General features: G+C 36.8%; 3 protein-coding genes across 4 annotated transcripts; 2 read left to right on the top strand and 1 right to left on the bottom strand.

The window, feature by feature from the left end:
• Nucleotides 1-1,594: 1,594 nt before the first annotated feature.
• On the bottom strand, nucleotides 1,595-11,306 carry LOC147759887 (uncharacterized). Of its 2 annotated transcripts, none has more exons than XM_086996153.1 (3): nucleotides 11,213-11,306; nucleotides 1,938-2,308; nucleotides 1,595-1,724 (listed from the first exon to the last, which is right to left on the bottom strand). In XM_086996153.1, exons 1-2 carry the CDS (start codon nucleotides 11,276-11,278, stop codon nucleotides 1,949-1,951), a joined length of 426 nt encoding a protein of 141 aa, XP_086852279.1. In that variant the 5' UTR covers nucleotides 11,279-11,306; the 3' UTR covers nucleotides 1,595-1,724; nucleotides 1,938-1,948. The 2 variants fall into 2 exon arrangements, with proteins under 2 accessions (XP_086852279.1, XP_086852278.1); XM_086996152.1 differs by lacking the exon at nucleotides 11,213-11,306 and adding an exon at nucleotides 3,616-4,051.
• On the top strand, nucleotides 6,341-7,547 carry LOC106178306 (uncharacterized). Its single transcript, XM_013561427.2, has 3 exons — nucleotides 6,341-6,527; nucleotides 6,861-7,156; nucleotides 7,412-7,547. The coding sequence occupies exons 1-2, from the start codon at nucleotides 6,411-6,413 to the stop codon at nucleotides 7,143-7,145; spliced, it is 402 nt and encodes a 133-aa protein (XP_013416881.1). The 5' UTR covers nucleotides 6,341-6,410; the 3' UTR covers nucleotides 7,146-7,156; nucleotides 7,412-7,547.
• Nucleotides 11,307-12,895: 1,589 nt separating the features above from the next.
• Nucleotides 12,896-14,329, top strand: LOC106178303 (uncharacterized). The gene is made up of 3 exons (XM_013561425.3): nucleotides 12,896-13,086; nucleotides 13,422-13,729; nucleotides 14,214-14,329. Exons 1-2 carry the CDS (start codon nucleotides 12,970-12,972, stop codon nucleotides 13,716-13,718), a joined length of 414 nt encoding a protein of 137 aa, XP_013416879.1. The 5' UTR covers nucleotides 12,896-12,969; the 3' UTR covers nucleotides 13,719-13,729; nucleotides 14,214-14,329.
• Nucleotides 14,330-15,811: the final 1,482 nt, after the last annotated feature.

The raw sequence follows: 15,811 nt of genomic DNA, 5'->3' as shown, positions 1-15,811 counted from the left end.
GGGGGCAGCAAAGACAGACGCTGACAGTGATTATAAATGACAATACCGAAAGCCAACTTGATGGTGAGGCGACTCACATTGACCAGATTTATAGATGCCACCTTCTCGTGTTTAAGACGAGAATTTTAACCCAAAATTTCAGACAAAAATTTTCGCATGAGTTGACCAAAAATTAGTCTAAGGAAAGGAAATAATGCTGGTTATGCTTGATACAAACATTTTCAATTAGGGGCAACACTAGCAAAATCATACTTATATTATCGAGTCCGGGGCACTGTGGAATTCAAAAAGGTTCTTATTTGCTTGATAGAATCACCAGGAACTTTTCTATCAAGATCTTTTGTCAGTCAAAAATGAAGAGCGTTCCTTGCACCGAATGACATGTTGCGAGTCCTCAGTTTGTTTAGAAAGTGTGACTTTATTCCGTAGGAGTACTATTTTATTGAAACTTTGTTTATGCCAAAGAGCGTCGTGTTCATATCACAACTATCGCAATTAGAGCTGTAAGCATATCGCAACTATCGCATTTGATGCTGTATTAATGACACAACTATCACATTTGGAGCTGTCATTGACAGATGAACTCGCTTCCTCCTGTATAATCACCAGCTTCTCTGTATTCTGCTCGAAGCCAGGATGAGACGTGTTTAAATGTCAATCTGATTGCATTCAGCGAGAGTCCAGTGACCACGCGGAGTTGGATCGAACTGCGTAGGATGATAGTTACATTGGGGACGAGCCAATGTTATTACCATTATGCAAGAGACACTTGAACAAAAACTATTTCACGGAACACATTTGCAAGTCTTAGTGCATATTTCCCCACGTCGCCATTTTTAAACCGAAGAAAGAAAAAATCACACCGAATGTGATATTTCTGATTCCAGGTTGTCACTGATTAAATTCCTAAAACGTATGTACTCAGGAAATGTTGAAAAGCAGCGTGCATTAAAGAAAATAGTGATACGAAGAATAAAGTAATTTTTCTTCATTTAACAGCTTAATTTTGAAATAGTTTACCTCCAATAAAAAAAGTCTGGAGATAGTGATTCCTTTTAATTTAATTTTATATATATATATATTTTTTAAAATTACGTTAAGATTGAATATTAAATTTCTCTAAATTCAATTAAGAAAACAAAATCACTTCAAATGAAATATTTCTAATTCCATCATGTCACAAATTAAATTTTCATAATGTAGGCATCTATGAAAAACTTTGAAGACCAGTACGATCGCGTGTTTGTTGAAAGGTAACGTGCATTAAACAAAATAGTGAGTCGTTTTTATTTTTGCTTTTTTTCGAAATTACGAAAAGATATAATACAAATCCTCGTTAAAATCCATTAGATATTTTAGATTGTTAGTGTAATGTCAAATGCAACGGAGAGGATTTCATCTTTTTTCTGTCAATGCCACGTTTCAACTATGTTAAATTTGACAGTGTCACTTGAAACCATATTTATTACACTCTTGATTTATCAATAGTGAGGCCATTCCTTTGCTTTATTAGGGGAAATACTTTTGCATTCCGTGAAATGAATAAAAAAAGCGAGTAAGTGTAAAAATAAATAGTAAAAAGTAACACCAAGAATGCCAGTATTCACAGCACATGACTGTTTATTCATCATTTTGAAAATTTTCGAGACAAAATTTTCACTGCGTTACACCGTATTGGCCTTCAACTGAATCTCGTCAGTGTCATAGCCTGGCGATAGATGGCACTGCAATAGAAACAAAGAAACATCCACGTTAACATGTGTATGTATATAATAAGTATTCGGAGCTGATTATTATTATTATTATTGTTATTATTATTACTTATTAATATTAATTTTTAAAAAATATTTGGCTAGTGTACTTGTAATTTAGACTTTGTCAATGGAATTTTAGAGCTTTATAATTGTTTAGTCAATTTAATCACCAAATTCAAATACCTTATAGCAGTTTAATGTTTCTTGCCGTAGCTGCTACCGTAGCCACCGTAGCCACCTGAGCTACCGTAGCCACCATGGCTACCGTAGCTTCCGCCAGCATAGCCTCCGCTGCTGTAGCCTCCGCTACTGTAGCCTCCGTAACCACCGTAGCCTCCCTGGCCGTAGCCGTATCCACCATCGCCATAGCCGCCATAACCACTGCCATAACCTCCATAACCGGTACCAACAACGGTACGCTGGACAGTGTATCCTCTCACGGGGACTTGGACGACATTCTGAACGGTTCTGTAGCCGTGGACTGGGACAACATTGACAGTTGGGACCTTGACGGTTCTGTAGCCGTGGACCTTTTTGTAGTGAACAGTAGGAACCTGAAAACGAAATACTAGTGTTAATCCCAACCATCTGCCCTATATGAAAATTGCTTTAGATTCAAATTATACCTTTTCAGTTGATAAAAATGTCTTTGAAAATTAATCAGAGAGACATGGTTTCTTTCGTTTTCTTTATAAACGATTTTCCACAAGGCTAGAAATTGCGCCACAACAACGAAACAGGACATTTCTGTTTTGAGAAAGGGCTGCAGATGGCATTCCTTAACTACGTAAAAAGCCAAAGAGCGCTAAGTTTTAAAACATATTGGAAATAATCTTAATTGGTGAATATAACAAAGCTGATTCATTGATTTTTTTTCTTTGCAAAACTGAAATAATTCAAAAGAAATAGATTTTAATTCTTAACCATATCCAGACGCATATCTGATTTTTTTTTCAAATTATTATTATTATTCATTATTTTTTCATGAAATTTCAGGATATTGTTACATATTTTATCGGTTTTCAGGAGATATCTTCCCATGTTTGGTATCATTAATTGTTATCTTAGTAGAAATAAAAAAGTGCTAGGGTCGTAAAAGATCCCACCAGATTTTCCCTATTTAGCGATGTTGTACATGGTACGTATATTTTATTCCTACTCTACTCAAATTTTTTATTACATTTAATATGACAAACAAATCAAGAGCGATGAAGAGTTCCACAGATGAGAGTGATTCTTTTGCATCAAACTGATGATAAAAAATTGGACCAAATTCAGGACATCTAGCACTTGTAACTCAGAGTTTGAACATCAAGAAAGGGAGCAACATTTTGTAACCAAATAAGGTGAAATTTGTCAAATAAAACAAAGAAGTCTTGGAAATGGGCCTAGACGAGGCTGCTTACGGGGTGTGGCAGAGGACTTTGACTAGGACTGGGTTCCCACACATAGACCGATCCATCTGGATCGATCTAACACCCTGGGGAGTGTCACTAAATTGTTATCAACTAACCGGCTTAAATGTTTGTCACGCCTACCGAATCAGCAAGGGGTAAAGATAATTACCCCCTAACAGTTTTACTACGCGTGACAGACATTGAAGCCGGCCAAGTTGACAGCAATTTAGTGAGACTCTCCAGGGTATTAGATCGATGCAAATATTTCTTGGAAATGGTCCTTAGGTGTCATTAATTACCTCAGTCGGTCAGCTAGAATTAATCAAATATAGGCTATAGATACTATTTTATCAGTCTTGCGACTTCTTTCTTTCTTTATTTTTACTTCCCCCAAGTGCATTGTCCTTGAAACCAATAATGGTATGTGCTATTGTATGAAAAAGAAAACATATGTTTGAACTCACCTTGTTCACAACGACTTTCTTCTTGTAGGTGGTGAAAGGTTTCACGTGTGTGGATACCTTTGGATAAGAGGCGTAGGCCACGGCCACGAGAGCAACTAGAGCGATGAGAACCTTCATGTCGGCGTGCTGGAGTCGTCAGAGATGAGAACTGATTTTGAGTGAAAATTCGGCGGTTTTTATATACAACTTTCTACCTGATTAAGCCGCATCAACTGGATAATTTGGATGTCTTCATCACTGCTTTTTGACTTATTGGTTTTCAATGAGATACATCATGCTACGCGGTCGGGATTAAGTGTAATTTAACCCTTTTATCGCAATTCCCTGGTATCATCATGATTTTTTTTTATTTCATTTATGTGGCTTTAATGGGTATATCAGGGCCTCGCAAATCCTATTATGAAATATTTCAAAAAACTGTTGATTTTGACGGCACCTCACCCACGTCTGTAATTTCGGATCATATCTTATGATCATCTCTCTCTTTCCCTCTTATGATCATAGCTCTTACCCTCTTTACCTCCTTCCATCTATACCCTTTTCTCTATACCCTTTCTTCCTCCATCTCCCTTCATTCCCCTTATTTAGTTCCTTCCGTCTATTTTCTTTACCATATCCTCTCTCTCTCTCTCTCTCTCTCTCTCTTTTCTCTTCCCCCTTTTTTCCACTTCTGACCCCCTCTCCCCCTCTCTATGTAACTTCCCCCTCTCTCTTTTTTCTTTCCTTCTCTTTTGCACCTCCTTATTTCTGATTCTGATCTCTCTCTCTCTCTCTCTCTCTCTCTCTCATTTACCTATTACCAATTGCGTAGTACAGTGCGTGCCGCACCATATTTGATGACATTAGAGTTCAACAAATGCCAGCGATTGCCTTTCAAAATACCACACTTGATACAAGTGGCCACTTTGGAAATTGAAAACGCACAGAACTATTCTTCAACATGCCTTATAAGACCATTTTTATTTGTTTGAATGAGGAATTTTATTTGGCGTTCATTTCCAACCCGTATATATTTATCGGAATGGGGATGTTGACCGCGCACGCTCCGGCGAAATGTTAATTAAAGTTAGTAAACATATCATGCCACAAGTAATTAAATAGAAAAACACCTGTTTGAATCCTATCACAAGTTCATTGAAGGTCATCAAATTACTCCCCGCCTGGGTGACGCTACCTAACTTGCAACTACGGCGTAATGGCCAAATAAAATTTTCATTATCATTTACGAAAATTTCGGGCTGTAACTGATGTAGTGATAAAAGTGCGTTTAAGTCTATCAACAACAAAAAGGCCCTTTGTTTCGCTGTGCATTTTGGTGTTGTTTAAGCAATTTAATTGGGCTGTTTTTATTGAGTTTGGTAAAGCTACAATGACACATTCCCTATGGTGTGCCAGCGCCCCACCGTATCAGTATGAGATGCTCGTTCTTTATTTTATCTTTAATTTTTATTATTGTCTTTATTAATTTTTTTTTCATGTTTTTCCCTTTCTTGATAACGATTCCCCAATTCTGTGAAGTGTCAGGTGTATATGGGCTCATTGGCGACCACAGACGGTTTTATGTTTCAAATTAAGGTCGTCATGTGGCCCATTTTACAGATCAATCTGTAAACGTAATGCTACGTTTACGTGCGACAAGTATCAAGAATATCTGTTTCGCATGCTAGGAGAGATTACATCAAATCTTTTTTATTTTGGCTATTTACCTTCTGGTGGGTGGAAGAGAGAATAAAAGAATAGCCTTTAATCTAGAACAATTATCGTCTTTTTACGGTGGTCCCTTAGACTGAGAACCGTTGCCAAATTCCTCAGGTTATGACGCAAATTCAGTTGCAAAGATAGTCGACTAGTATGTCGTGAATGGTAAATGAATCACATCAAAAGGATTTTAAAAAGGCATAAGAAAGGAACTTTATTTTGGCAGAATAATAAAAACTTATTTTCTCCCTCTAACTTGCTAAAACTGCCACTGATAAAATCAAAACTAAAAAAAAAAACAAATAGAGAAAAATTACCGGGGTGCTAGCGAGACGAGACCTATTGTCGCTATTGCCCTGTGGCACATTTATAATGAATTAGTCGCCAATATTTTTTGTGCATTATATGCATCTTTTGATAGAAATCAAAGACACCATGAATGCCTGGTTTTATGTAATTTCTTTTTTTTTTAAGTTAAATGTCCTGTGTACGAAAACAGAACATGTCAAGGTCTCAATAAAAAGTTGAGTTCGCAAGAATGGCGACTGAAAAACGAAATATTTAGTGTAAGTTCTACTGTGAATATAAGATACTAGTGCATGTGGGTTAAACAAAAATAAATATAACAGAGAAATTTTAGAGATGTTACAAGTTCGAGCAAAGAAGTATAATTAAACACTAACCCATAAGTCATGAGGTGTGTTAGAAAAGAGAGGGGGGGATAGTAGTATTTAGATGTGGAATGAGATATTTAATAATTTAACTCTGATGCAACTAACAGTTCAACGTGGAGATATATTCCCGATACACTGACGTCCACATAGAGCAGCGGGTCTCATTAAAACGCGCTTTTAATTAAATATGCGCCACGTGCCCTTTTGGCGCAGGGTAAATTCAGCAAGCACGTTCAAAACTATTTTAGCTAATTGCATGGCATGCTATACGCTATTACCTGGACACCAATCCAGGGTAACGGACAATCGGACCTGTGTGGTCAAGGAATTTCATCAGTCCCGGTGAGTTGTATAAAAGCCCGCAGATTCTCTGTCAAAATCAGTTCTCATCTCTGACGACTCCAGCACTTCTACCTCGCCAACATGAAGGTTCTCATCGCTCTCGTTGCCCTCGTGGCCGTCGCCTCCGCCGTCTACCCAAAGGTTAGGACCCACGTGAAGCCAGTTACCACCTACCACAACAAGGTTGTTGTTAACCGAGTAAGTTCACAGTAATATATTGTTTTCTCGAAACAATGAAAAGTTTACTAAGGGAAGTACCACATAACATAAATAATTAAACATCCAGGGCAATATAGGCCAACAGGCACTTTTTATAACCAAAATCACCAATTGTTGTTTTTTTTTAAGCGCAATATCTGTACTTTTGGAAAAATATTGTTTATAAACGGATGGAAATTTCATAGAGGGATTGTTGACCACAAATTAATTTAAAAAAAAACAATTATATCTACTAAAGAAGAGATAATCGCAGCTGTAGACATTTTGTGTTTAGAACAGACAATTAAAATTTGAGCTATGTTTCCCTTTTAGGTTCCAACTGTTAACTACAGAAAAGTCCACGGCTACAGAACCGTCCAGGTCCCAACTGTCAATGTTGTCCCAGTCCGCGGCTACAGAACCGTTAAGAATGTCGTCCCAGTCCCAGTGAGAGGATACGCCGTCCAGCGTACCGTTGTTGGTGACGGTTATGGTGCTGGTTATGGTTATGATGCCGGCTATGGCTATGGTGACCGTTATGATGCTGGATACGGCTACAACGCCGGATACGGCTATGATGCCGGATACGGATACAACGCTGGTTACGGCAAATATTAAACGGGACATACGTAAGTAGACATTTTTGCAATTCTTTACTGGAGCACCAAACTCCATATGATGTATGAAAAAAAACTGAAACTATAACTTGTGTGTCAATTTTTCATTGTCAAGTTTACAAAGGTTTTCGTGAATATATTTGGTGCAAACTAAACTTATTTTCAAACTAATTAACATGTCACTTATAATTTCTGTTCGCATAAAAGAGCAAATATATCGAACTTTTCTTAGTACATATTCTTATGCAGATGTTTCTTTCATTACAGTGACATCTATCGGCAGGTAATGACAATGTGACGCGGTACACATGGAAGCAAGCACGATGCAGTTCGGCACACTGAAATTATGATCTCTAAATTTGAAAAAAATATGCTGAATAAACATGCTTCTCTTTAAAATACATACATGTTTTATTTGACTTTTCTTAATAAGGAGAAATATGTGGAGAAAGGGGGAGGAATCTCCTTATAAGGTATACGCAAAATAGGGAATGCGCTGTGTTTTATGAGCATTTAGCTTCATTCCAGAAAATAAACTGTATATAAAATTATATTCGCGTCAAGCAGTTAACATCCTACCAGGTAGTACTTGAAAGCTGTTGAGTTGCGCTGTCTTGTAAGGAACTATAAAATAACTAATCACAGAGAGCATTCAGAACAGCGAACTAACAGATCCGCGGATCAAATATGGCAGATTTTTAAATGGTACGAAACTTTTGTAACAGACCGCTAGCGGACCTTGTGAGTATCAGAGTATTATTGATTTTAAAGTGCCATGAAAACTTTGAGACACATGTGAAACAGATTTTATAATGCAGATTTTGCAGTGGGACTATTTCACTCTCTAGGTTGAACATCGTACGGGTTTAGGTCGCTCATGCCGTATGCTGTATATCTCGAATTTCCAGTTTCATTATCCCGGGATTAACTCGCATAACAGGTTGGGCATGTGGACAGATGTGTACCAACCTGAGGTACTTAAACTGGTTGGCTAGCTTGATGTTGCCGTTCTCACACGTGTTATTGCAATTTGGCGGGTCTTTTTTTTACATTACCACGCGGTTAATGGTATGTAACACCTAATCCAAGTGAAGGGGCAGATCAATTAGTGAGTAGAATTTTTTTTTTTTTCTGTAGGAAAATTTGATTTCGGAGGAAGATTCCAGAAAGGATATTTCCTTTCTTTTCTTTTAAAAAAATCATACAGCTACACGGATGACAAATGAAGAAAAGTGGAACGCAGAATTAAATTTTCAAAATATGTCTGCTAAAACTACTTCGTAACGAGAGAGGAGTCTAAACTTCAGTGGTTTCAGTACCCTAGAGTACAAAAGCTCTTGCAAGTAAAATCACATTTGAATATATTGGAGTTGATGACAACTGGTCTCTTTATGGTGTAGCTGAGGAAGACATTCCACATATTTTCTTTCACCGTGCGACAACTAAGGACAACAAGTGATCTGCCGACGGAGGCGGGAATCCATTGTCAAGTACGCGCCATATTTCATACGCAGACTAGCTAGTTAGTCCGCGGATCAAATTTGTTGAGAATGCTCTCTAAGAACATTTAGGCAGAATTATTGATTGCACCTTAAAATCGTGTAAATATACATGTAGATGATGGTTGGAAGGGCACAACAGCTCTTTCTTTGCTTCGCACAATTGCACAGTGTGCAGTAAGTGTTTTATGCACATATATGTTATCAGCGCCGCTTTGCAAAAATCATTTGGGTCGAGATCGCGAAGGTCCCATTGCCCTAAGACGACCATGAAGCGCGGCTATCATTATTATGTTTATATAATCGGTATCTCTGCTGCTTTTGATGGCCCCATTAACAAGGCGGGGAGGGAGGACAGTGCTTAACAGGCCGATGATTTGTCTCCGTTGTCTTAATGCGGTCGTTTAACTTTTAGCAAGGCGCATTCCAAGAAGAAATAGCTTTTAAATTATTTGTGAAAGGGTACAAGCCACAGAGATTAATGTCATCCTGGTCTGACCCAACACATCTTCCGAAATTATTAGGTGTTAGTTTTCATTTTAAAACATAATGGTACTATTTTAACCATGATTTACACCCAAAGATCGACTTTGGTGCGTGAGGGAACTCTTTTACACAGACAAAAGAAGCGATTAGTATTTTTCTGCATTTATTTATTGAGGAAAAAAGCATCTGAAAATGCATAATTCTATATCTGCTAAATATTAAATTACAATAAACGAATTTGTCAGCTATTTAATTTGCCAACTATCAGTAACGCCCGTCTCTTTATTACTACATTATTACAAAAAATAAAAATAATGAAAAATAGGGAGAAAGAGGTTATATAGTATAAAACGAATATATGAGGCAGTCAAAACTACGCAAACATAGTTACGCAAAATATGAGCATCTGAATCTCTGTTTTTTTTTTTTCGCAAATGGCATAATTGTATAGAATGGAGCGTAAGTGCCATTGTTCAATCATTTGCATTATCTACAGAGAGCAGGACATACATGTACATGTTATCCTCCATAACGGTTACACAGTGCGCATGCCCGAGAATGGCCTTGTGGGAGAGAATGTGCCAATGCCCCTTCCATCATATGCATATTTTGACAGCAACTAGCCATCTGCATGACATCTGTCATTTGTGCAGTTGGGGGCGTTAAATGTAATACACATTTGTATGAGATAATTAAGCAAAGATGAATGTATTCTAATATAATTACTGAAAGACTAAGACCGGGTTCCCATAATCTCATTACACTAACAGGGTCGATCTAACTCTGAGAGGATTCTCGCTAAATTGCATTCAGTTTAAGCGCCTTAAATGTCTGTCACGCCCACTGAAGCTACTTGGGGGGGGGGGTAATTGACCTTCAGGCACGCTTTAACTAATGGCATTTTAGATAGGGTTATGGGAGTGGCCCCTACTGTTTTTTTTTTTTTTTTTTTTTTTTTTTTTTTTTTTTTTTTTTGCTATTAATGTGTTTGTTTGGAAAAAAATCCTACAATGTCACACCAGTGCTTGACAACATCAAACACGCTGTTACCTGACGCAGCTCGTCACGGGCTCCTGTCACACTCTTGCACCTATCTGACCAGAGAGAGGTGAATGCTCTCTTTATAATCATTACAGTAGACCAGATATCTCTTGTTTTCATAGCCACCAATGAATCTATTCATCTAGCCATGTTTCCCTTAAAGAGAGCGATTTCCTTTATGTTTGTCCATGGCTTTGTTTACATCTATCTTTTTATTAATTGAACCTATTCATTCATTTTAATAAATAAAACTTAAACTTAAAAGTTATAAACAAATTAATGGATAATTTAGTGATACTGTGTTACATTAATCTTCCCACACGAATGAAAATAAAGATGTTATCATATAATTGAAATGATGGTGATCGTCTTCGATACTTGTTTTTCCAAAGATTTCCTGTATTACATATGGAAGAGAGATTGGAAAGCAAGCAAAAATCTTAGGATCTTTTGAATCTTACACCCCATTTCCATAGATTAGATCGACCTACTTTGGATCGACCTAACTCCCTGGGGGTTAACGTGAATAGCTGTCAGCCGAGCGGACACGAAAGTTAATTGCCCCTTACGGCTTGTAGTGGGCGGGGACGGACACTTAAGGGGGATTATCTGACGGTAGTCTGGTGAGAGTCCCCGCGGTGATAGATCGATCTAAAGTTGTGGGAATAGACCCATAGGAGAGGGAACAAGAGTCTGCACCCTACTTTACGTCAATGAGTTTATGATTCTTTTCTATTAATTCCCATAATAGACGATTTTGAAATGCTAAAAAGAAACGTTACTTATATACAGAAGAGAATATCTTAAAACAGCTATAACAAATTAATGACCATGTTCTATAAATAAATATAATAAATAAATAAATTAAACAAATAAAAACAGTCAACCAATCAAGCAATTTATAAGAAAATGACACTGATTAATTAACCAATTGACAAAAACTTAATTAATGAAATGATCATTTGGCAAACAACCAAATACATAAATTGAATAATTATTTTAAAAAATGATTAGATAAATAAACAAGAAGTAGAGAACTTACTCCAGTGCGGCAACATTGTATATGGCGGCGCCATGCCCGTCTACCACATACATGTTGCCATACCATTTTCGGAACAATCAAGGAGTCGACTTTAGTCCCCCATCGTGAGTGGTGTAATTAACCGTTCGGAGAATGACTGTTACACAGTGCTTCTGTGTATCATTCATATCATAACAAGCCACAAGATCATCTTACATCGTATCGGACACGACAGCACCGTCACGAAATTATTATTAATATTGCGTGAACCAGCTAATGGCCAGTGACAGGGTTTAATGTACAGGTAGCCGGTAAAATGGGTCGTCACCAAATCTGCTGACCTACGCTTGACAGAGGTCATCTAAAATTTTATGTTTGCTATTTTGTTTGTACCCAACGTCATAAAATGGGTTTGTTTATCCCTGTTGTTTAAAAGGGATAACTCTTTCATGTGAGGTTCAAATTTCTGCCATAAAAACAAAGTAAACAACACATAGAAGTATGATAAATTTTAGTTTAGCACCAAAACGGCGGTTATCGCAATTACGACTATTTACTCATAATTTCCAATAGTTCTTGAATCCGTTCCCACGTGCAAAGTAAGTCAAACGATTTTTTTTTGTAATAATCTAGCCAGGGTAGCTCTCTATGAAGGTCCACGTGGTCCTATGACAAGCACAGATTTCAGAATAATTGCTAAAACTGCCGTCTTTATGGTAAAATAGAATTTATTATATTTCTGTGTGTTGTTTACAATGTATTTATTGAGGAATTTTGAATTCCCTGTGAATTAACTTGTTATCCCTTTAACTTATATTAGCTTTTAGTAGCTCAGTGGAAATATAAAGGAAGCATATTTTTTTGTTGACTTGAGAAAAAATTAAAGGATAAACATATACTTGGTGAACGTTTATGAACACCTTACTGTATAACATCAACTCCAAATCTTATACTTTATATTTTAAAAGGGAAACATGAAATGGCGAGAGAGAGAGAGAGAGAGAGAGTTACAGGAATGCTACAGTATTGTTTGATTTTTCTCAACAAAAGACCCTTAACAAGATAAAAAATAATTCCAGGTCCCATTCACTTACATGAAATGTTAATCAGCATTTAAGGAGACTGCACATAAACATACAGCTATGTAACTTTTTCTAAGAATTACACGTCCACGCCATTATACATACACTGGACAATAGAAGTGTCAACCCCTGAATCAGAGTAATCAAAGTTATAATGCCTGGTCTACTTATAATGTGGCTATTGAGTAAAAAACCGCCGTACCATGGAATTGTATTGTTGGCCTTTTCGTGAAATTTGATGTTATTAAAATGATACCATGAGCACATCATTCCACAAGTCATTTATCTCCCCCAAAGTATTGGTTCAGTAGAGGTGACACTTCTATTGTCCAGTGTGTGTATAAAGAACCCTTTTATGATCAGCTAACGCGTCCATGCACCAGTTCCACTGAACTACATTTAACCACACTAGCCAAGAACAAACGCCCGTTTAACCAGCAAACAAGGGTCCATTTCTACTCCTTCATGGCCCGCCACATTGACTATCCAAGAATGACCCTCCTGTCCATTATATGCCAATAATGACCACTCATCTAGAGCCATTTTCATAGTTATTAAATGGTACGGCTCTGAAACAAAAGCACTTTTTAAATCCTCGGTCATTTTCATAAAGACTAAGAGGGTATATAAGCCCGAGGATTCTCAGTCAAAATCAGTTCTCATCTCTGACGACTCCAGCACCTCTACCTCGCCAACATGAAGGTTCTCATCGCTCTCGTTGCCCTCGTGGCCGTTGCCTCCGCCGTCTACCCAAAGGTTAGGACCCACGTGAAGCCAGTCACTACCTACCACAACAAGGTTGTTTTGAACAAGGTAAGATGAAAAATCTTTATAGTGGGCTCGAATTGTCAACTATTTAGTCGAATACCAATCTAAAAAGCATTAAATACATGATAAAATATACTGGCACGGGCAGTATACTAGTTCACAATAACGTACTTTACGTTCATCCTTTCCATTGTTCACCCAATGCAGGTATAATATACAGTGCAAATGCATAGGATAGTCTTGCAAGTGATCCAGAACATCAAATCGAAAAAAGGTTTTATCAAAAATTGAAATTTGACTATAGAAAGAACAAGTGAATGTCTGTCCCTTGTTATACAGTAACACGGAGATTTAAATATATGTATTTTTTTTCTTTTCAGGTCCCAACTGTTAACTACAGAAAGGTCCACGGCTACAGAACCGTCAAGGTCCCAACTGTCAATGTTGTCCCAGTCCACGGATACAGAACCGTCAAGAACGTCGTCCCAGTCCCAGTCAGAGGATACGCCGTCCAGCGTACCGTTGTTGGAGCTGGTTTAGGTGCTGGTTATGGTGCTGGTTATGGTTATGATGCTGGCTATGGCTATGACGCTGGATACGGCTACGATGCCGGATACGGCTACGGTGCTGGATATGGTGCCGGATACGGATACAACGCTGGTTACGGCAAATATTAAACTGGACTAAGGTACGTTGTTAACATGACTTATTCATTTATACATGTACAATAACATTCATCAGAATTAAAATAATGATTTACAGATAATAGTGGTTTATTTTTATTCTTATACTCTTCAATTTACCTTAAACATTAGCTATCAAAGTCCTTTGTATTAAATAATCTTAACGAAAATCGGATCGTCCGCTTGGATTGGGTTTATGGTTTACCCATTTTTGTTATGCGTTCATCAATAGTAATGTATTCAAAATTATTTCAAAGAAAGCTATTTTCATTAGTTATCAAGTGATTGTATTGAAAAACGTTTTCGAATAAATAGAAACCATGGAATTTATATTGAATATTTTTAATATGTAAAAAAAAAAAAAAAAAAAAAAAAAACAGAAATGAAATTGAAAAGCAAACATTTTCCGCAGAATTTCATATCACCAACAAGATAATTTTCTGTTTTCCGTGTCATGCAGTGTTTAAATGGTTAATGTTTTTCTTACAGCATTCGTGATTTGGTTCAAGATCCATTATGAAGTCATTCCCACGGGACCAGTTTCCAGTGAAAATTCTGTTTCTCTTTCATTATAGAAAATAAACTTATCGATCATTATTCCATTATTCTGCTCGTTTGTTTATTCAGTCTTTAACTCACTCTTGGTGTAACTATAGAAACACAGCTCTCTGTAAAGTAGGATTTGGAGAGGGGGGCATTTAGTAGCACGCACTATAATGAAGATTTGTAATGAAAGAAAGTGAGGGACAATCGCTGAAAATTAAATGGAATGGAGCATGGCGCACTTTTTTCAATATGTTGGAAAGCTTATAACTGGATGGTAAAAACGTGAAATGCAAGACAAAATCAACCATATGCAAACGTAATAATAATGATAATAATAATAATAATAATAATAATAATAATTTGGCAATATAATATAATACACTACTAATGAATCCAACGTATAATTTGTAGCCCAACAGAGTGTATAATATACACATACCAGTAAAAGATGTTTTTGCTTTTGTAATAAGCATGTCATTAGATTGAAATCAAAGATGTAATATGAGTTGAATATTTACCCTGTAATATGATCTCTCAACTATTTACACTCAGTGCATATTCCAGCAATGCTATGGGTATGCCTGATTATACACACATGAAAAAACTAATTATATTAATAAATAAAATAATTTATTAATGAAGTCAATTATACTATATGTCATCGTTAGAAAATCATTTTTAAAATGCATTGCTATCGAAGTTGGTACAATCAAAAATAAATGAATATAAGACACTTCAAGTTTATGTAACTATATTTTCTAACCACAGGGTGCGCAAAAATTCTGTTAAAAAATGTTGAAAATCACCCTGTGATATTTGGAGCAATCAAGAGGAACGCGTTCCTTGTCAGACATATATTTGCCAGTGAGGGGCGGTTTCTCACCTAGGTGCAAAGTAGTGTACATCCCTGTCGATGTTACGTAATGCATGTCTAGGCAAAACGGAACTCGATGATTTACGTGATACAGGGGTTTTTCCCATTTAAAAAAAGCGTTACTTCAAATTACTTGTTGTGATTTTTGTTGTCGGACAACTAGAATTTTAGTAGTTATTCTCTGCAAACGGAAGTTACTTACTCGGACACCAATTTGCCGACTGGTCGGTCTTTTGTATCATGTCCGGTTTTAATTTTGCATATCGCCTACATATCTAACCTATGAAAGGTCTCAAGCATTTGCGTAACAGTTAACTACAGAACTACGGACATTTTCTCCGACGATATTAACTTCTGTATTACTGTCACCTGTGGACACTGAGATTGTTACTGGCACAGGGTTTCAAAGTCACACTATGTAAATAGAAAAACAATAAAAGATAACTCTGTTACTTATTCTAACATTTGTACATATGATTTATTGACAAAATATACCTCTAGTTTGAAAACTATCCTACATGGACTTTTTTTCATTTTCACTATTTCGCATTTTCTATCTGCTTGTCCGAATTTTAATGGGTCTCAAACGGCCCACATTTTCTGACTACATGTATATCCACCCTTACATTACACATTATTAAGAATTGGTGATTATACGGAAGTTAAG

The sequence above is a fragment of the Lingula anatina genome, chromosome 9, assembly GCF_051362555.1.
Source record: "Lingula anatina isolate TDL-2025a chromosome 9, LinAna3.0, whole genome shotgun sequence".
Classification (NCBI taxonomy): Eukaryota; Metazoa; Brachiopoda; class Lingulata; order Lingulida; family Lingulidae; genus Lingula; species Lingula anatina.
This window is presented reverse-complemented; position numbering and strand designations above follow the sequence as displayed.

Coding starts and splice junctions, on each gene's coding strand:
- LOC147759887 (XM_086996152.1), bottom strand. CDS start 3,732: ATGAAGGTTCTCATCGCTCTAGTTGCTCTCGTGGCCGTGGCCTACGCC. Junction 2,309..3,615: donor AGAAAGTCGTTGTGAACAAG/GTGAGTTCAAAC, acceptor TTTCGTTTTCAG/GTTCCTACTGTTCACTACAA.
- LOC106178303 (XM_013561425.3), top strand. CDS start 12,970: ATGAAGGTTCTCATCGCTCTCGTTGCCCTCGTGGCCGTTGCCTCCGCC. Junction 13,087..13,421: donor ACAAGGTTGTTTTGAACAAG/GTAAGATGAAAA, acceptor TTTTCTTTTCAG/GTCCCAACTGTTAACTACAG.
- LOC106178306 (XM_013561427.2), top strand. CDS start 6,411: ATGAAGGTTCTCATCGCTCTCGTTGCCCTCGTGGCCGTCGCCTCCGCC. Junction 6,528..6,860: donor ACAAGGTTGTTGTTAACCGA/GTAAGTTCACAG, acceptor TTTCCCTTTTAG/GTTCCAACTGTTAACTACAG.